At 44.1% G+C, this 22,254-nt stretch overlaps 1 protein-coding gene across 2 annotated transcripts in view; it reads left to right on the forward strand.

The window, feature by feature from the left end:
* The first annotated feature begins 7,249 nt into the window (after nucleotides 1–7,249).
* Nucleotides 7,250–22,254, forward strand: part of fgd5a (FYVE, RhoGEF and PH domain containing 5a) — a 31,025-nt gene continuing 16,020 nt past the window's right edge. For both annotated transcript variants that reach the window (XM_041957894.1, XM_041957901.1), the window contains exons 1-5: nucleotides 7,250–7,500; nucleotides 9,427–12,169; nucleotides 18,641–18,752; nucleotides 19,749–19,807; nucleotides 20,186–20,216. In XM_041957894.1, the coding sequence (XP_041813828.1) occupies nucleotides 7,491–7,500; nucleotides 9,427–12,169; nucleotides 18,641–18,752; nucleotides 19,749–19,807; nucleotides 20,186–20,216 (2,955 nt within the window). In that variant the 5' untranslated portion in view covers nucleotides 7,250–7,490. The remainder of the gene's footprint in view (nucleotides 7,501–9,426; nucleotides 12,170–18,640; nucleotides 18,753–19,748; nucleotides 19,808–20,185; nucleotides 20,217–22,254) is intronic.

The raw sequence follows: 22,254 nt of genomic DNA on the forward strand, positions 1-22,254 counted from the left end.
CTGAATGTTATCTTTTATCTCCTTCATCTTCATATGTTCTGCAACACAATTGACAAAATAGAATTGTTTTTGACGGTGAGCCCGTCATAGCCACATTTTGCAATGGTACAATAAAAGCATTCAAACTCTTCTGCCTTGCAGCATTTGCTACACAGCTTATTCCAAGGTTAGATCAGCTCAGTGTGGGATGCAGTCTACATACACAGAGAGAGCTGGAGAGGCTATAATGCTGATAATGACAGTTGTGTATCATGACAGTCTGCTGGCTAACTCAGTTCATTGACAGCGATGGCATTTGAATACATCTACTTTATCCAATCAGCCACATTTCATTAGCTTGGTCTGAGTTGCTGCTTCTATTGCAACATGTATTTCTCAATAACAGTCAGATATTTGTTGCCACAGCGCCACAGCGCAGTGCTATGGGTTGAATTTGGCTTCACTACAGGGGAACCAACCTCAATTGAATAAAACATGACAAAAATGAATGCTCCAAATTATTTTGTGTGGTAGTCCGGCTATGACCTCAGCTGTGCTTCAGCTCCAGGTGCCACTTAACCTCATTAGAGGAAAATGAAAAAAGCACACAAAATATATATTTGTCTACCCATGCACACACACACGCCACACACACATAAAATATAAACAAATATTTTAACCTTTACACACTCGACACTTAAAAAGACGCTTTCTGTGTGCAGTATATCTTTATTGCCTACTTAAGCTTAAAGTGGCTCCATCACCTGACATTTAAATCTCAGTTATTGCGCTGGCGCCACAGTGTCGAATTCATAAACCAATACGACACAGCACAGCCGAGAACGTGCTCACAAAGTGTGGGCATTACAGACAATGGCCGCCGGGTCAATGAGGGGTGAGGAGTGAAAGTGAGTCCCGGGAGACAGAGCAGGGGGGATTTTCACTGCACCAAATAATCGACAACTCAGGCAATATCACCCTGCCAATGTGTTGCGACTACAGTAACGATTGGTTGTGGTTCATTGTATCAGAGCTGACCCTTCTGACCTCTGGGTTGCCATGGAAACACATCGCCTCTAAAGGAGTGATAGCTGCCTATTGACATCTGATGCAGCGATGAGAGTGACACCCATCACTTGGGGCAGATATTACTTATAGATAATGTAATTCTGAGTGCCCCCCCCCCGCTGTCTCCCACTGAGAGGCAGATGAGGTGCTTGCTTGCTGAAGGTCTCCACAGGTCAACGTCTTTTCACTATCACCAATTTAACCACGCTGCCAGACTGTAGTAATGTAATGACCTGTGCATTGTTGTCCTGATAAATCGCATGATCAAATATACACACTGAGGCATATTCCACACTTTGGTGGTTTTGCAGCTTCCATGAGTGAAAATTGACCGTGCAGTTTGTGCTGATGTTGGTAGAAAACCCTCCAGTTTATACATGAAGCATCCTCCTTCCCCCACCACGCCCTTCATCCCCCGAGGCTCACTATGCGTGAGAATACACAAGAGCCTGGCTGAAACCACCTCAGCAAAATATCTGACCAGAGACAGTACAGCTAGACCGCTCATGTCCCTTGAGTGTGTTTCACTGTGTGTGTGTGCGTGAGAGAGAGAGAGAGAGAGAGAGAGAGAGAGAGAAAGAGAAATAAAAGAAAGAAAAACCACAACATGAATGGGGGTGGTGGAGAGTGAAACGAAGAAGTAAAGGAAAAAAACAGATATTAGCAGTCAAATATATTCAAATAAGCCTCTACATCCTGTAAAGCAGCCTCCTATAGGGTCACCTTGTCTTCACAGAGGGAACATCAGTGTCCAGGGAAAATTTGACCTGCTAAAGGAAAATTCACAGTGACCTGAAGTGAATCTGAGCATCAGCTGGCAAGGCTCACATTCAGAGAGGACACATTAACACAGTGGATAGAGAGAACAGAATTAGTTGCCTCGAGTGAAGTTATAGATGTGAGAACATGAAATAAGATAAAGTCAGGAGATGTTTCACTTAACATGTTTTCTTGTTGTCTAATAACAGGTGTTGTCTGTGTAGCTTGCTTCCTCGTGCAATAGAGATCACCACTAAAAACACAGCAGTGATGTAGTGTTCTTAAGTGAAAATTGAAGTATAAAAGTGCACAAAAACAGCACAATGTTTGCAACAATCCAAAAGTGAGAGCCCAGTGCAGTTTGTCTTGACTGACTTTTCACCAACACAAATCCAAATTTTCTGATTCAAATGTCACAATATGCTCGAACCTGTGATTTGACTGTCACTGTGGCATGAACAGTGTGTCTCATCTGGGAGCAAATTATACATGACCAGTGAGATTCAAGGGGTCTCACATTGTTGCAAACCTCATCTTCTTTTAATGCAGATCCCTCATTTCCTGTCTGTCAGAGACCCGTCTTGATTAGAAAGGACTTAATTATTCCAAAACAAAGGGCTGGTGGAGACACTAAAGGGAGGCTGTGGTGCTGGCTGTTGATATTGTTCTATCAGACAGCTCGAAGGGAGGAAGTCCTCTGTCTGAGCTGCCAGGCCTGGCTTTTTTTTTTTTTTTATGGGCGGGGGGGGGGGTCCTGGGGATAAGAGACTGCCCTGTTATCTTTGTATAAAAGGTCACATAGGTCTGGCGGAAGAAGCAAAAGCAACAACCATCTGTGTTTTCCACACACTCTGGTGCAGCTATCTAGACAACAGACAGCCTGGCTGAGTGAACACACACATGCATGCGGGCATCACATCGCTCACTCATATCTGTGCACGCAGGTTGCGTGATGAAAGATGCATTGTCAGAAGAAGTTGGAAAGCCCCCAGATCTGTTTTCCTTCTTGTGATGTGTGTGTCGGAGTATCATTGTTATTGTAATGCACACAATTTATGCCCACGCTATTCCTCGGAATGAATAGCGCTGATTTATCAGAGGTTTGACTTATGCTTCGTGCTGGTATTGTGCAGAATGTTGGGTGATTTTTCATTCACGTGACAAACCGTCAAAGATGATATTTCACTTTGCAGCTCTGACGTATCTCAAAGAAGTACACAACTTAGCTGCACAATGCACTCTAGCTCATGACAGACACATGTAACCGTTGTATATGAGTTCAAATTATAAGGTTTCTTCTGTTGCATGTTGTTACATAAATCATACAAGGTGCTTATACCTGCAGATGCATGAGTCTATGGAAAAGTTCTGCTAAAGACGTGTGTTTCCCCCGCAGGAGCATCTGCATCCTCCCAGGCTCCTTTGGCTGAGAAATAAGAAAACACACAGACAGAGTTGACAAAATCAGAATATAGAAAATAGCATCAAAATTTTCTCTATGCAATGTATATCTCTATGTACAGGACACAGCTACAGACCAGATTCCATGCAGGGAATTCGTGCTGTATTTCCACATGGGACCTGAGTGCTTGAGGTCATTAAAATGATAAACAAAACATACTGCAGAGATTGAGGAAATATGTAATTCAGGAGAGACCCACAGAGACACAAGCCAGACAAGCTCCAGAGTCTCCAACAATCAAAGGACTGGACAGCGTTAATCTGTGACGCCAAAAGCTGCGCGTAATGTTTTGACTGTGCTATTGTGCTTTATTTGGAGAGGACATAAATGCTTCTTTTTTCTTTTTTTTAGAATTTTATTTTCGACCAGTAAATCATTGTTTTTGCAGTGTAGCTTGGAGAATTGTCTCTGCAGCAATGGAGAAAAAGAATAACAAATTCATCTGTTATCAGAGTCTGACCTACTCTTTTGGCTTCAGGCTAATTAACGGCAGTGTGACAGCTATTGTGGCCTTCAGAGCCTGGCCTACAGGGCTATAATACTCTGTTTTTTGGTAATGGAGCAGTGCTGACTTTTCTTCTTGGAGTAGGCTAGACTTAACACAAACAGCACTTTTGAAATTAAAAGTTAATGAGACCTAATGAGCCACTGTCGCTGCTCAATCATTATTTGGGTCATGTGTCATTTTTTTAAGAAGTGCTTACACATGGGGGAAAAAAACACGTCGCAATGACTGCAGCACCATAACAGCAACATACCCTGAACATTTTTGAATGTGATATCATGTGTCTGTGTTATTGAAATGACAACAATGATACAGGCTAGATTTATTGATTTGCTGTTCTGAAGGACCTGTGGGGAATTAAATCTGTATTTGCTGATTTTTGATGAAGTGCTGACTTCCATGGTCCACCTGTTTACTGCAAAGCTCTGCTGTGTGTGTGTGTGCGTGTCCGCGCGCGCGCACGTGTGCGTGTGTGTGCAAAGGCAGTCGCTGGGGGTTGGGTTCTGGCTTTATTTTATAGGGAGAATGGAGTATACACTGCTGACATCAGGGTTTTCTTATCTCACTCAAGTTACACAAAACTATTTCCATACAAAAAGACATCTCAGTTTCTTGGGCACCAACGGTTTATGTGGTTCTATTTAATAATGCATTATCTATCACAGTTCTTTTGCAAAAACTACCAAAGTCCAATAATCCTTTAAAATAATCTCTGCATCTCTGCGCTTCTGTGACTGTAATGAAGTCTGTTGCTCTGTTATATATACATTTCATCTGCTGTGAAGTCCCTTCATCAGAATCTAAAGCTCAGGGCAAATACACAAGTCTGAGAAGAGGGCTGTGGTCCTTACTGGTTGTGCACAGCTGGGAATCAATAAAATAAGTCAATAATGATTCGATCCATTACAGCAGTCAAAAGCTTTGCCATCCAATTACAAAGGTGTTTGGGTCACTTAAAAGCGTGAAAGATCTGAGCATGATTGTACTTGATCACCACATAGATCAATACCTGAACTTCATACACCACAGCTAGCTTGCATAACGGTTCGCATAAGTGCCTTCTTTTCTTAGAAATTATTTCCATGGCAAAGCCGCCACTGACATACATGAGAGAACGCAATGTGGCCAAAAACTAAAATGTGTGCTTTCCAGTAATCAGCTGCATTAAAGTACGATGCTGTATTCTCAGAGGCAAATAAAAACACTCCATTCAGTCCAGGGTCCTGTCGCTGGCAAAGCAGGTGTTATGGATTGTCTCAGCCCTGGGAACAAGTTGCTGACCCCTTTCCCTGATCCCTTTCCTGTTTGGCGTCGTGTGTGCAGCCGAGGTGAGGGGAGATAGAGTCAGTTTGTTCACTGCTACTACGGAATGTTTTCAATATCTCCGTTCCCCCTTTCTCTTCCAGTCAAGTCATGTTCCAGGTGGGGTGACAGAGCACAGCACGCAGCTACAGGCGGTCCAGGAAATTTGTGTCCTCCGTCCAAAAACATGTTTTGACCGTCTGTGCCACATCTGGAGGGATATTTACTCCTAAAGCCATTCTTTTGTGCAGCCACATGACACAATAATCTTGACAGGTTCTATTTGCACACCCTGCAAAAGCAAAACATATTTTGCGCAAATGAAACCAAAAAAAAAAAAAGGTCATATGTGGCAATTGTGCGCAGAATACTCTTGAGAGAGGTAATTTGGCACTGCCAAAAGACCAGCGTGGAGCTATCTTTAGTCTTCCAACTCAAAAACAAAAGGTTACTTTATGGCAGCTATAAATGTGCTACTACTGACACATTAAAAATTGTCTTGGCTTCAACACTCCATAATGGCTATTACAGTGTCACATTGTAACAAGGGGATGCAAAACAACTGAGTCACAGTGACTGAATTGTTTTCAGTGATGTTGTAGCGTATTGTAAAATAGATTACAAGGCATCCTATTGGCACAAATAAACAGCTTAATTACTGCAGCAAACACAATGGTCACATCTTTAGCAGAAATGACTTCATATTTAATATCCTCTTTGGTGAATTGCTTAATAATTTAGAAATTGTCTTGTTGCACGCACGAAAATATTTATTGTGTGAGATGATATGAAAGATACCATGAGGTGATTATGACACGGACACTCTCTAACCACCTCTTTGAGTCTGACAGAGCTGTGCACCTGCAGCCGAGCTTAATCCTTCCTGCACCAAACCATCTGGAATGGGAATTTCACTGTGTGTATAATATATGGGTCTGTATGCCGCTGCAGCAGTGAGGACCGGAGCCCTGCAGCGATACAGCACTGCTAATTCTTTTATTGTTCTTCTCTACTCTATCACTATCCACTTCAACTCTGCAGTAGGAATCCCACAAGTATACTCCATTGTTTGACCTTCAATGTGTGGGTGTTAAACCAGCATTGGGAGCTGTCAAATCAAAGACCCCAAGTGGGCGATGATCCCAGTCTCCCCCAGCGTTGCACAAGGTGCCTCTGTCCTTGAAAGCCCACCATGAGTCCCCACACTGAAGCTGGTCAAAGTTTGTCTGTTCCTCGAACCATCAAGCTCTGCACAGCACCACTCAATCAGCTCTGTTAGAGGTAACCTAAGGGGTTAACATCGCCAACCTTTCCCATCTGTTGCTAAGGAAGTGTTGCCTGTTGTGCAGGAAACAGGGAGAGCAGTTTCCTGTTATGAAGAGAGGGTTTTAAAGGGTTGCATTCATTCAATCATGCAACAGATGCCGGGCCAGGAAGCCTGGCCAACAGCAAAAGCTTTGGTGTCCTAGAGAAACTGTATTTGGAAACTGCTTTTAGGAACCTTTCTATGCACTGCTCTGGTTCAGGAAATAATCCATGAGCAAAACATGCTGGAGAAAAACACTGAGAGGAATCTATGCTTGATTTCTGAGTATCTGATTATACAGTTTGCATCTCTATACATGATGTTCCAGTCTTTCCATGCATGAAAAGTATGTCATATCTGAGCCGCTCATGTAACTGTGGGTCTTAACTTTCCAACTGTACTCTGTAGGGGCATGTACATTGCACCAAAACACGGGCAGATGTCATTTAAAGCTGTTCGTCAGCACAGAAACACATGAACTGTGGCTTACATTCATTGTCCGAATCTCTCATACTGAGTGGATGTAGTCTTACCCAACTCTAGTCTGCCCTGCCGCCTCTGGGCTATGGCACCGTTTCACACATCTGTGGAGCAGTGCCCTGAAACAATACATGGCCAGATGTGAATATAATTGCCCGCTGATGCTCCATGTGCAAAAAGTCAACTAAAGTAACTGAGACAAAATGATTGCAAAAACGAAACATGCAAGAGTGGGTTTGGTTCGCGCTGCGTGTCCGCGCTGCGCTGTGGAGTCCAGCCTCAGGAAGCGCCAGGCAGCACCTCCCGTTTCCACACAAGAGCGCACCAGTGTGCTGTAGCATCAGCGGTGGAGATGCACGCCGGCTGAAAGCTCAGCTGCGACTCTGCCAACACAGGCGTCTTCCTCGACCCCCCCACCCCCTGGAGAAAACCAAGACAACGTGTTCTGCAGCTCTCTCTCTCTCTCTCTCTCTCTCTCTCTCTCTCTCTCTCTCTCTCTCTCTGCCACCCGATTTCCCCGCGATGTTTTTGTGTTTGGATTAAGTTTCCAAGTCATTTCGAGGGGCACGGACGCTGCGGGGAGACATGAGGACAGCTGTCGGCTCTCCCGTGGATGATGATGTCCCACAATGAACGCAGGTTGGTCGCTCGTGCTTTCTGAGTCCGGGAACCAAACTTTAGATGTCTAACAGCAAACAAAAGTGAGCGGCGTGGGTGTGCGTTCATGTGTGTGTTTATGTGTGAAGGATGCGGCGTTAATCGATGCACTTGGTTTCCCAGGCATTTTGTAGGAAAGCATATTTCACCTGTCCGCTGTTATTGTGCATACAAATTGATATCCAGTGCAACTCTGTGCAGCCTGCTGTAGCGCATGAAATGAGTTAGGCATAGGTAATATTAAATATGTATATTCAAATAATATCACCTATAGATTAATCATACAGTTGCAATAAAAGTGGGATGAATCCTATATTCAGTTTAAATCCATAGCTCTGGATAAAGTTGCTTTCGAGGGAAGTGTCCACTAAATGTTCTGTCTAGGATTAGATTATAGTATTATAATCCGTGATTGTGAAAAGAGGCAAAGCCATTGTTCTATACAGATGGTCACCTGTCTTGCAAGTGCAGTGCCCTGTGAATTTATTGAATAAAAGAAGTTCAAAATTGTTTTCCTGTATGTGACTTAACTGTCAAGGGAAACCTTTACTTTAGTAATAATCTCCCATTCTGTTGTATAGTTTTGTCACACTGGAGATAGGACAGGTTGTTGAGAGCTGGCCGGTGACATTTAGTGATGAGGACACAGTCTGAAATCATATCCTGTGAGTTTGGCACAGCCAAGGTCCCAGTGTCTATCTCTTCCTTTGTTTTTCAAACATTTGTTGTAATTGAATTCTTGTTGCATAATTCATATCCTGTTGTTTGCAGTTGGGTGCTTTGTCAGACTGGGACCCTTGTTTTCTCTTCCAGCTTTATTGTTCTTTGACGCACTCAAAGGACCTTTTCAGCAAAAAAAAGTGTATGCCTATATGTGTGTGTGGTGGTGTGTGTGTTTCTGTGAGCAGTGTGAGTAAGTTTTTCGTGAGAATCTGGGAAGAATGACGAGAAGGAAGTCCATTTGTGTTGTGAAAATCTGTGCTCCAAGAGAGGTTCATGGTGGAGTGATGGGGGGCCATGCTGTTAATGTCTTTCCCCCCATGGACATCCTGTGTGGAGTCCTTCAAGGAGGCTCTGCTGGAGTACCTAATGAACCTGGAACTCTTAAGGGACAGAGCATGGTGACATTTATAGAGAAAAAATATGAATAAATGGGAGCAGAAAGCGATGTATGGAAATGAAGGCAGTTTCTTGAAAAAAAAATCTGATATCTACAGAGTGAGAGAGGAAGACGATGACAGAAAGAGAAAGAGAAAATACTCGGAGATAGCCAGGGTGCACACAGGGTTTAATAGGATGTGCGTCAGGGCAGGTACTAAATAACAGGAAGAGACTAGGGGTGTACACACTTTGTTAAGTACGGGTGTGTTTCATGACAACTCTAAATTTCATAAGCAGTGCTCATGAATGACTTCACAATTTGTAAGACTTAGCTGCTTTACATGGTAACATCTAAATCTGGATGCAAGACAAAGCAAGTCAGAATTAGTTGATTAGTTGATTACAGATTAAAGCTGCCTGATCATCCTCCATGCTGCCACTGTAATACAGATGCAGATGTTTTGGAGTAATAAAATCATCTGACAAGATTTTGGGTAAAACTAGCCAATCGTTTGTTAAATTTGATATGAAAAATCTGCTGTAAGCGTCCAACCCGCATGTGTCATTTCCCAGACAGGGAGATGTTATTGTTCCTTCTCTAAGTACCCCGTGGCTCTGTTGTTTTTCCTGCTGATAATGTCCCCTGCAGTATTCTGCATGTCACTGACTATTGTATAGGACTTGACTTCCTCTCAGCATTCTATACCAAAACAAGACACACATATTTGCCCTTATGTAACCTTAGATATCACTGAAAGCAGTAAAAAGATATTAGTTTTTGAATTAACTTTTACTCTCTTTGCACAGATTTTCAAAATCCACTGCAAATCCCTCAACCGAAGGTCCGCAGTCATCTGACCATCTTAGTGCAGTCCAAGCTGATGTCCAGGCCGTGTCCCCCTGTCCATGGTCCAAAACCTCCTGTCGCCCCCAAGCCCAGACCCCTGTGTGGGCCTCACACACACAGGGAGAGCTGCCCACCACAGAGCCTGAGTAACGGGGACCTGGCACACTCTGATGGAGAGACGGAAGATCTCCATGAAATGGCTGAGGAGAATCAGGACCAAGAGGAGAAAAGTGAGGCAGAGGGCAAGTTCAATGACAATGGCATGGGACATAATAACAAAGAGGACACAGTAGAGGGAGAAATTGAGAAGGGCACAGAAAAAGAAGTGGACATATTAGATAATGACAATGACAGCATTGGCTCTGAGGACACAGTCAAAGCAGATGATGGTTCGACTGCTGACACTACTGAGGATGAAAACACTGACAATGACTTGAACCAGCCCGAGGGTGGCAATCATACTGATGATGAGAATACATCAGTACTCTCACTTCTTCCTGCTGACATGGAGGATAAAACAGGAGAGGACGCAGAAAAGGAGGGACAGAGTTGCAGTGAAAAGAGTGAAATACTCAGTGACTCTACAGGACACGTAGAGGAAGAAAACTTTGATCAAACGCAGTCACTCAGTCAGAGTGATCAGGACAGTGAGACTGAACTTAATGCACCGTACAGCGGACGTAGTGAGGACTGTGTTCACTGTCCGGACGAGACCGAGCTGGACGCCGGAGAATTTGCATTTGGATTCAGCGTGCTTCCAACTGTAAATGAGGAGTATCCCTACGATGTGATTGGCCCCACAGATGATGCCAGTGATACATGTGAGTCATGTGACCCAGCTGAAACAGAGGTATGGCAACCAGAACGGGCCACCAAAGACCTCTCAGGCTGTTTTCGATTCACATCAAGCACTGAGGATGTGTTCGGGCCTTATTCCGTCATTGAGGCTGTTCCGGCAGATGTCGCTGACACTGCGGACCCAGAGTGGAGTCAGGATGATACTGATGACAAGCCTTCAGACGAAATGCAAACAGCAGGTGCGTCTAACCAGGAACCTTACTATGTGTCATCAGATGATGTGGACAAGCTGGAGGATAAGCAATCCCTCTCAGTACCAGGTGAGACCGAGGAGGCCACTGAGCAGTCAGATGAGCACAAAGAAAAAGCAAAGGGCAATGAGTCAGCAGATGAGTACGCAGACATTGACGACTCGCTGTGCACTAAAGCGGATGACTTCGATCAGTGTGTCTCATCGGAGGATTATGTCGAGATAGGCGATGAGGACGAGGAGGAAGAAACGGAAAAGAAACATATCAAAGGAAAAAGTGCGAAAGAGAGGACGGCGAAACGAGAGCAGGCTTTCCTCAGCCAGCGAGCAAGCTGCCAGCCTCGCCTCAGGTTGTGCAACATCACAGTACCAGCTGACCTCGACCTGGGCCGCACCCCAGAGCTCACCAACAGGGTGGTGTTTGCCCACACCACTGAGGCCTTTGAAGAAGACATTGAGGAACTGGACTGCCATATTGTGCCTTACTATGAGGACACAGACTCGGACAGTGAAGAACATATTTACGAAGAGGCAGGGTTTGACTCAGAGGGAGAGAACTTTGTGACAATTGATAGGAAGACGATTGTCACACGATCACGCTCTTATTCTGGGAAAGTTCCGGGTTATGTCCCAGAAACTGTACCAGAGGAGACAGGGACAGAGTACCAGACTCATGACTACTGTACAGTGGCCATGGATAAGACCAATGAACCACTTGGCCATTCACAGCAGCCTGGGACCAACTGTTTGATCCCATCTATGAAGTCTCGCCGCTTCTTGTTATATTCCCGGTCTGCAGAAGGTCCAGAATTGTCTTTGACTACCCCCTTAGAAATCGGCCAGTCTCTGAAGGATGAGATCAGGATGAAGAGGAAGGATGATACCCTTTCACTCCCATGTGTCATAACCTCTTCTGGAAGCTTCTCCCAGCGTAGCCATCATTCATCCAGTGGTGTTTCCACACCAACCTCTCTAGTGGACATCCCACCACCATTTGAGCTGGCATACATTACTAAAAGACCAGTCACCAAGAGTTCCCCATCCGTCCTGATCCAGCATGAACCTAATGACATACCCAAAAAGAAGAAATCCTCCTTCAAGCGTTTTCTGGCTCTTAAGTTCAAGAAGAAGACAGATTCAAAGGGTTTCAGTGATGGAAGTGTCCGCTCTTCACGTTCTTCCTCCGAGTCTAGCCACCACGGCCCGGTAAGAGTCATAGAGCTTGATCGCAGGAGCACCGGCAGCTCTCCTCAGCTTCAGTCCCACATAGTGAACCCCCAGCAGCGTCCTTTAGACCTGCCATCCTCCTTTGTCCACCACCAGAGAAGAAAATCTTACGGCAGGGGCATCTCCAGAGTGGAGTCCTTTGAGGAGCGTTCTCGGCGCTCCGTCATGCCGCTGCCTTTGACCAAACCCCGCTCCATCTCCTTCCCCAGTGCGGACACCTCTGACTACGAAAATATCCCAGCCATGAGCTCAGACTACGAGAACATCCAAATCCCAGGCAGACCCACCAGATCCCACACAGTGACTGAGTTTTTTGAAGACCCAAACCGCAGTACAGTTCCCTGCAATGAGAATGATGGTTATGTGGATATGAACAGTTTCCCAGGGATTGACAGCAAACTCCAGATGTCAAAAGCAGATGCTGAAAGGTAAAGTAAAAGCCTAATAAAGTGAAGATGGTTTTGTATCATCTCAAGCAAACCTGAAAGGGCTGACTCAACCAAGTTACAAAAAACATGTTAGCTTACTTTACATGTTTAGCCTTACCTTAAAGTGATATCTAGCCATTCACACTCTTTTGTTATTACTTGGCCAGGTTTTGAGATTTCTCTCTGAAACTTCTGATTCCGACTCAACAAGGCCAATCCAAAATACCTTTATAGACCTACACCCAAAACAACAGATGTGAATTGAAGTTCCAGTGAATTGAAAATTACATTCGCTAGAACAACTTCAACCAAAGAAATAGACCCAGTGAAAACTGATGACTGTGTTTTTTCTGGTCATTTTTTCAGTGCTGTGACCCTCCAAAATTAAATTCTATTCACCTCCACTGTGTTGGGGACGAAGCAGACATTTCAGAGGCGTTTATCTCAAATTCTAGGCAAATAAAACCAAAATTACCTGCATGGTTGGACACCACAAATTTGGGTGTATTGACCCTTTGATGTATGAAGTATTATTCATCAACACCATCCATGACTATGATTACATCTTATGCAGTTTGACAAATAATAAATTACGGGACTGACAGGAAATCAATTGCAACTGTTTTGGTAATGGATTAACCATTAAGAACATTTTTCAGCAAAGATACCAAACGTTCACTGGATCTGACTCCTCAAATGTGAATATTTGCTGGCTTTCTTAATCATCTATGATGGTAAATTGAACATATTTGAATGTTGGACTGCTGAACAGACAAAGCCAGCTATGTGAAGACATCATTTTGGACTCTAGGAAATCAAGATAGCGATTTTCCACTTTTTTTCCCGACACATTTTCTGGCATTTCATAGACTACACAATTAATCAGTAGAATCATTAGCAACATCCTATTTCCTACTATTTATTTAGGATCATGTGTTTGCTCATTGTCTTGTACATGTCAGTACTAAAGTGTAGAAACTAAGCATATCCTGCATGTTCACTTCGTAGTCTATAGAATAGGACTCTTGAAATGGTCAGCTGAGTTGTTAGGCTCAGACCTGGATCTGCACTGAGGGGCAATCTTGACCCCTGAACGGCCAACAAATATTCTTACACTGTATCTCAGATGAGCAGAGGACACCTGGCTGAGTAGAATCAGATCTCCCTCTTGTAGGAAAGTGTTCAGTGAGAGATGAGCAGCCTGCATTGTCAGGCATCGCTGGCTTTGGGAAGATGGACAATGCTTGTGGGAGAGCTTACTCTTGTTTTTTTTCATTTGGTGGATTTAGAGGTCACATCTGGTGCCGCTGCTTCCTCTGCAAGTCTGAGGTGATAGAACAGGTAATGGCAATTGGGTAGCTCACTGAGCCCGGGTTATTCACATTAGAGAAAGTCATTATGGGCTGCAATTAAAAGTGGGAAAAGTGTGGGGGAGTCTCTTTCACACAAGGAAGTTGAGAAGGATGAGGAAAAAGGCGAGAGAACGAGGGGTGGGATGTGTTAATAGAAGGCGCAGAAGAGCAAGAAAACAAAGAGTGTAGAGATAAAGTGATATAAAGGAGGGGGAGGGGCAAGTGAGAACAGGAGAAAGGGAGCAAGAGCAGTTCTGGTGTAATTGCTCTCCTGTACCTGACACTTATGGTTAAGTTTAGGAGGGCTTTTATTAAAGTAGCTCTCTCCCGAGTGTTTCTCTTTCATTGGACCCTTGAGGGGCAACAGGATTTACTGCAGTGTGTGACAGAGTGAGGAATCACCGTGGTCAAACTGTACCAAATTACAGCGGCCAGTGCCACTGCTTCAGCCACTGCGGCCCACAGTCTTTCCCCAGTCTTAATAAAATAGTTGTGTTTGATGACCTGCGTGTGGTTTGAGAGACAAGCCATTACCAAGAGCTTCTTAAAAGGCTTAATATAATCTCAGGGCAAAATGCTTCTTGCTTTCCTTTCGGTGCCCTTTGTTTTTATAATTCATGTGCAGCTACTGTCTCTCATAACTATTTTGCTGATGTAGAAAAGGGTCCAGCTCGCAGCTCATATCATTTATATGACTTTTCACACACATAAAGCTCATAGTAACCTCTCCTCCAGTCATTTTGTGTAGCAGGAGACACCATACCATGATTTCCCCTCTGTTTATTTCCAGTGCACTTTAAACTCTAAACATAGTATCTCAACATTTGACACCAGTCCATTTCCCAGACAGTGGTCCCTCAGTGAGGGCTCTTTTTGTCCCAATGATGTTATCGATGTGGCTCATTGTGTGGTGGAGGTCTCACACTACTCACAATGATGCAAATAACCTATCTGTCCTGTTTCCTCGCCTTCGCCACATTCCCCCTGGAGATCCTTCTGTTGCCAGGGCCACTCTGTGGTGTGTCTATATGGGGCTGGTTTATGTTTATTTGAGTGTGCGTGCATATATGTGTGTATGTGCCAGTGAGCCAGTGTAGGTGTTTGTCCCTGCCTTTGTGTGTGCATCTTACATTAAGCTCTGTTCAAAGCATGACATTGTCGCCGTCCCGTGGCTGCCTAGCTGATGATGGCAGTGATTTATTGAGACACATTCAACAGTCAACGTTGTTTTGGACCCACAGAGGAAAAAGTGGATTTTTGTGGTGAGGTAAATGACAGAATGGCCCCAGAGCAGTGCACCAAAGGACCATGCCTACAGTAGCAGACATGCATTTTAAGGAGTACTCACAAAGCTGCTGTGCCACAGGCTTGGCTTGTTTCCACTTGTGTGATTAATGTATAGTACTGTTCAGACGCTACTTCAGCACACGCATTCAGGCTAAGCTAAGAGACATGTTCATTAGCAAGCTACCATCGTGTACAATGGAAAAAGAAAAGGCACGCTAATGATTCATCGCAAACCTACCTAAGGTGTTTGTTTGCAGGTGTGTGTGTGTACATACATGTGCATGCACACAAAGTTATAACTCAGTGCTGCTTTATCAAAGATGAGGATCCTGCTGAGAATGCAGTCTCAGCAGAATTGTTCATGCCAAGTAGCCATGTAGCAACAAATGAGTGTTGAAAAGGGCGATTTAGCAAAAAAAAGCCCAGGATTTGTGATTGTGCGCAACTTAACGCCCATTAAGTGTTCTTCATGTCAACTCTAAGCAGTTCCAGGTCGACTTAGAGTACAGCAGTAATTCAGATGTGTTGTTGTCCCTATGCACACAGGAAACAAAGCTATAGTGGTATGTTCAGTAAGATACTGCTAATGTATGCAAAATTGTGCAGCTCGAGCGTACCCTTTGGCATCATTTTCGCTTCAAACAGTTCAGAATGAACCTCTTCACTGTGATGACAAAGCTCTGCCATGCCCTCTAAAACAGCTCCTCCACCCACTGTTATGTTAGTGTTAGTAGTGATGAGGGAGCCATCTTAACTACATTGTTGTACTGGGTGGTGGCTGTGTGCTGTGTGGCGAGGTGGTGGACAGGGTGTGTCATTTGGCTCGCCAGGTCTGGTGCCAGGCGCTCTGAGGTCATTGCCAGGTCATCCCCGGGGAGGAAGTGTCCAGCCTAGGAGCTTCCCACCAGCCTGTTTACAGGAAATGCAGGACGAGGGCGGGTCTCTGGCCGGAGGCAGGGAGGTGGAGACAGGAGAAGACAGATAGGATGACGGGAGGAGAAGGGGGTCACCATGGTGGGGTGGAGGTTCCCAGACTCTCCCTTGAACAACAAAATGAGGTGTGGTCTCATCAGGAATGCCAGATCTGCCGTTATTGTTGCTCCAGTTTGTCAGGAATGCCCCCAGGCTCCCACTTCATACACCTCAAAGCACTTTCGTGGCACAGAGGATAAATCAACTGAAATCAAGTGAGCGGAGGTTATAACACTGTTGCATATGTGGCCCTGAATCACAGCCTGTCACATGATGTAGGGTCAATATCATCCAAAGCCATCTTTCATTTCATCACAGGTGAGACAGCAGCAGTCAGAGCGCCAGAGTCTTCAAACATCACTTCATCACACTGTCACAACAGCAGCAGCACAACAGCCACAAGCGACATGTAATCATCATCACTAAAAGCAGCACATGATCTAAAACTGCTCCCTTCTCTTAATCTCCCCCATCAGTATCAACATCTGCTATAGTTAGCAGGCTAATGAACCAATTCAGCTGCTGCTATTTCCTATAATAGTGCCATTACAAATGGAAAAGGCCCTTTCAGATTGCACCTAATATATATTTTAATACTCTTTGTTTGGCTCAATTGAATTATATATTACAAGCATCATCAAATCCATGGAAGATTGGTGGAATACAGGTCCGTTCACAGACAGTCATTGTGTCCTTCCTCTGAATTTGACATGGTAAATTTAGCTTTACCATGTTAAAGGCTTTACGTTCAGATGACATAATAGCATTACCTTAATGGTCTTGTTAAAGATCTTCATGTATTACCAATATTGCAAGGTTTAGATATAGAATCATGTGAAGCTGACTGGAGCTAAATGAAGCTATATCTGTGGTTTATGGTGGGAGAACTGGCCACGTTGGTGTTAAAAAAATTAGAACATCAAGGAAGAGCATGTAAATGCTTTCTGTCCAAAAAACATGAGACGCAATTTAAAGAAGACATTATTCAAATGTAACTATTTATCATAATTGTTTTGGATTTTTTCTGTTGGTGAAGGTAAAAGGTGAAGGTGAGACTGTAGAGCAGGTTTTTCTTATGAAGGACATATGAAGGAGTTCCCTCACTCTCACTAGAATCAATCAGAGCTCAAGAATGAGTTCAAAGAAGAGCCGTCCCTTCAGCTCTCTCTCCTTCCCAGCATCACCCAGGAGCCCACACCAGGCTGACCTGTCGACTCTGAGGTCAACCATGAGTAATGGCCTGTAGGTGCTTTCTTCAGCCCAACCAACAGAGCTGAAGGGTGTGTGTGTGTGTGTGTGTGTGTGTGTGTGTGTGTGTGTGTGTGTGTGTGTGCTTGTGTGTGTGTGTGTGTGTGTGTGTGTGTGTGTGTGTGTGTGTGTGTGCGGTCTCGTGTGAGCCTCATGAAGCATGGGTATGTCTGAATGGAGATGAAGTCCAGCGGGTAACTCTGTTAACCTTTGGTCTTCTAATAGCCATCTATTCTCTACACACAGGGGGCTGTTTAAGACCAGGGCCAACATTCATTATTTCTGTCAAATGACAGAAAAAACAAAAAATCACAAGTTCCTAAAGCTCAGTGTGACATCTTTAAATGCTTGTCTTGTTGCCTAACAGGCCAAAACCTATTATTCAGTTTGTTATAACAAAAAATACAGAAAAGCAGCAAAATCTCACAACTGAGAACCAGAGAATGTTTGGTGTTCCCAATTATTATTCCAGTGATCAACTAATCAATTAACCTTTTAATCACTGCGGCTATCATCACAGCTGTAAGGTTGTTTGACATCACACCATCACACTTCAAGGAAAAAACATACATTTTTGATTTTGTTTTGTTTTTATGGAATAAATCAATCATTCCCTCTCAAAATGAAAGAGGAAGAATATATATATATATAATATAAACAACCCTGCACAGATTGGGTAGAAATTTGCTATAGAAAAGGAAGTCAGTGGTTCCACTAAAAGAAGCACATCGTCGCAGCACCTACAGTTCTCTCAACACTTACTGGAGCAGAACTGAATGGCTAAGAAATCTAACCGTCCTTGTGGTGGTGCATTCCTATTCTTTTTGCTATTCTACACTGCGCATCTCATTGTTAGTCTGTCCCACTTATGTTCCATGTTATGCATAAAGATTCAGCTTTTATAGCAAAACCAGAGTGAACTTTGTGTATAGCAGGTATGCCATGAATCTTCCCATTAGTTGTGAAACCTGCCAACAGTCTCGGTGGCTAACAAGCATTCTGATATGACAGCTATGGAACAAGCTGTCCTGTAGCTGTCATATAGCTGCTTTGAGAATTCTTGTTATCCAGTTATCACCCCGGCAATGTGAATTTGGTGCTATATGGGTCTTAATGGGCCAGAGGACATTAATAATTACCACAGGTAGCATTTAAAAGGATTACATGTGAAATGACCTAAAGCGTGCCCCCCTCAGGCACAGCAGCACACAGAAGGATTAGCAGTGTGCGGACACAGCCGTGCCATCTGTGAGAGGAGCGAATCATGAAAGGGATTACAGTGTGCCACTGGAGGACTTTATGCGAGGAGTGGAAATGTTCAGAGACTCACACAGGAAAAGGACACACATATATTTAGAGGGGACTTGGAGTATTGCTCGGTGTTTTGAGAATATGTTGCTGCAAAGATGTGCTATAAATAAATATAATGAGCTATCAGGGATATGTGTCCTTAATGCCTCCCTGCATTTCCAGTTTAAAATATCCAGTGTCTTTATTTATAATAAAGCAATGCTATTGAACTCATACTCTAGTATTGATACTGGTATAGTATTAAATATTCATATGTCAGTACTTTTGCTGTACTGATTCTGTCTTTTCTTTCCTTTGGCAGTGCCTACACGGAGCCTTTCCCAATGAACTCTGCTGGGCTGTCAGCAGACGAAGACCACGGGCGTACCTCAGAGGAGGAAGAGGGGGTGGCGGAGCAAAGTTATGACCGGCAGGTGAGATATGGGATCCAGAGACGAATGGAGGCAGGGTGGAAGGTGGTTCAGTCAATCCTCTGAGCTACAAACTGGTCCAGCAAATCAACACGATGGGCAAATGATGCTGCAAGGGTCCTATTGAATGCTTTATTGTATTAATAGGTCTTTTTAGACATGCATCTGTCAGATTTGAATTAAAATGATATCATACCATAAAATAATAGGACAGAATCAAGGACTTAATATATACATGTTACAGATTCACCGTTGTGCAAGTTGAAATGTATTGCCTCAGACTTCACAGACCTCCGTACAGTAGAAGGCAGCCATTTTACAGTAGTATCAGAGATGGATCCCACCCTTCCTGCTGCTGCCACAATAATATCAGACCACTGCTCCCATCATGTTGCACACATTTCCTTGTTCTTCTTCAAAGAGAAAAAAAAATACAATAAATTGAAGGAAAAACAGAGAGGAAGAGGACCAGAGACACTCGACTCGGCCCCAGGAACAGTTTCAACTAATGGAAGTGTGTTTTGGTTTTATTTCGAGGAAATGAGGATCAGTAGTGCCTTTAATGCAGTATTTGTGAAATGCCCCACATAGGAAAAAATAACACTGATAAAGCACAGGAGCTGTGCCGGTAAACCCCTAAATGGCTTCAATGTTATGTTTCGGCTCGGATGTTTTGAGACCCTGTGATTAGCCTCTAAATCAATGGGCAGCATTGTTGTCACCACACACGCAGCCTCTCATACATAATGCATCCGAATTTAAAAGTCCCGTATTTGAGAAGGCTTTCATGTCTATGCTCCACTGTAATGAAATAATCAGTCTTATTTTGACAGCAGAAATCTAACCAAAAAGGGGGGGAAAAAAAGTGAATTTGCTTTTTCGCCACTCTCCTCGGCTGCTGTTCCTATTAATGTGCGAGAGGAATAAGTGCCCACAGAGAGCCTTTCAACATTAGCTGTGTTCATTCATCTCCCACTGTTCTCCCTCCCTGTCACCCAGATTGATGGACGATCCCGAGCCTTCTACGTCGCCAAAGAGCTCGTCGACTCAGAGAGACTGTGAGCATCTGCCCTTGTGGATTTCCCCGTTTACACACATCACATGTCATCGCACACAAACACGCTGCATCCAGATTGTGTGTTTTTGTGGAACCTCTCCTGCTCCTTCCAACTGTATCGCTCCTGCTCCTTCGCCAATTCATCGAGCTGCATGCGGAGAAGCTGACAGCCAATTACACAAGCGTCTTTTGTGACATATTAAACTGGCTAGCCTTGCCCTTACCTTGCTACACAATTAAACATTCTTCTAATGTACCTTTCTCATCATGCATAATAAAATAATTTAACAAGTCTTGTAGAAAGATAAACATTGTTGGAGGAAAGTTGTAAATTCCGCAGCTTAATTCAATCTTATGTTTCTCTCTTCTTGTTTTTCAGACATGTCAGCGCCCTTAAGTACCTTCAAGAGGTAAGAAAACCTTTGCTGCCACGCCGTAAGCGTGTCACAATAGTGCTGAATGTCTCCTGCCTCAAGGCCTTTCTTGAAAACCTCCTGATAACATCATATCCTGTGTGTCTGCTCCCCAGTCTCTGTCTCCCTCTTCTCCTCCCCAGTGCTGTAAGGCTCTGCTCAGGTTTATCAGTGTTGTTGCAGCCAGATCTGCTTCCTGGTCTTGACAAAGTTGACATGTTGTCCTCTGGCGTGGTCAGTTGTAAGATGACGCAGCGTGCGTCCACCAGGCGCTCTTGCTGATGCCGTGCTGGTATCCGTACTCAACTGATACGTGTACTCTGATGCTCGAACAACTCAGCTGGCAATCCGCCACCTAAAGGTCACAAAAAGGCTGTTTTTTCGGCCTTTTTTTACTGGTTAGATTGGATGCACAGTATGAGCTCCTTATGATACGGCTGGCCATGAAATGGAGGCTTTCCCTCTCAGTAGAGTAATGGGTTTAGTTAATGCAGGACAGAGGATTTAAAGGTGAGCTGTGGTAAGCCTCTCGAGGTCGGCCATGCATCACAGCCAAGTGCTGTCATCCATTTCCATCATTTCTCACTCACTGCCTGTCAAAACCACAACCCTGCAGAGTTGGGAACAAAGAAGAATGTTTACCAAAAACACCACATGAATGACACTGAAACAGTTAGAACAATTCTTTGATTTTAATCAGAAAGCAAAGTCACGAAGGAGAGGTCACACCTTTTAAAGAATGGTGCAGCAGAGACGCTATTAAGGTGATGGTTGCCAGTACAGATCTGACAGGTAGAGTCATTGAACCCAGGGAGGGCCATCAGTCAGCCTGTACCTTATAACCTTGAATAAGGGCATAACCTGAATTTCTTACATATGCCCCCTCAGCATACCTTATGGAAGCCTGCTGTGAGTACAAAAGCAGCAGATTTGTGCAATGTGTGATTTGATGCCATCAAACAGCAACTAATGCAAATATAATACAATGGCCACCTCTAAAAATCACATTTCTGCAGGCTCATCATGACATCAGCTGCATGCCAAAGTACAGACAGAAACATATGCTGCGGGTCAATATGGGCATCAGCAGCGGCATTGTGACAGCAAGGTAGCCTGAACTATCAATTGTATTTTTCAGCATGAATGTAGATTTACAGATTAGATAGAATATAGGTTCTTCACTAATTCTCTGTTGGAAAAACATTGAGTAACCTTGGCTTGCCATAGGCCTACCCCTTAATTGAATCTTTTTGACATCTTTCAGAGGTGACATTGAGGGCTTTTTCATTATGCTGTTGCATAATGCATGGGTATAGTGTTATAGGGTCTTGTTATTCTTCAAACTTCAAACAGCGATGTGTCGACATATTAGTTACAGCTTGATGCAGACTGATGTTGCAATTAGCAAGAAACTGAGTGATTCGGCTGGGAAGAGCTCCAGCGGCGCAACATGCACAAACACACAGTTTGGGGGGGAAAAAAACAGGAGCAGCGCTAAGTGAGAGGCACACATGAGCTATTGTTCCATTGTTTGATAAGGAATAACAAGAATACAAAGAATTTCCAGACCCTGTCTCCACATAGGAAGGGGGGCCGTGCTCCTCTTCTAAAGGACTTTCCCTGTAACAGCTTCGACATGTGCGGCTCAGACTTATTATTTTTCTCTGGTAACACGTGACCTCTGAGCAGATTCCCTGTGCTGAGTTATGACCGAGCATGACTGGCCGCTCGACCAACTGCTTAACGCTGCTTCTTGACCTGCCTAACGTGAGGAAAATAGGGATAAGGTGGAGAGTGAACTGGCGAAATGGAGAGTAAAGCCCCTCTCATTCATGGAGCTGAGAGTGTGTGTGTGTGTGTGTGTGTGTGTGTGTGTGTGTGTGTGTGTGTGTGTGCATGTGTGTGTAACCTGGGAGACCAAGTCAACCAGAGTCGTTAAAGTAGCTGTTCTTCTGCCCAGCAGACGTGATGAATGTTAACTCATACGCGATCGATTGTGCATGATGAATGGCGTGTTCTGAAGCGCCCTGTGTCG

This window comes from Chelmon rostratus, chromosome 2 (genome assembly GCF_017976325.1).
Source record: "Chelmon rostratus isolate fCheRos1 chromosome 2, fCheRos1.pri, whole genome shotgun sequence".
Taxonomy (NCBI): Eukaryota; Metazoa; Chordata; class Actinopteri; order Chaetodontiformes; family Chaetodontidae; genus Chelmon; species Chelmon rostratus.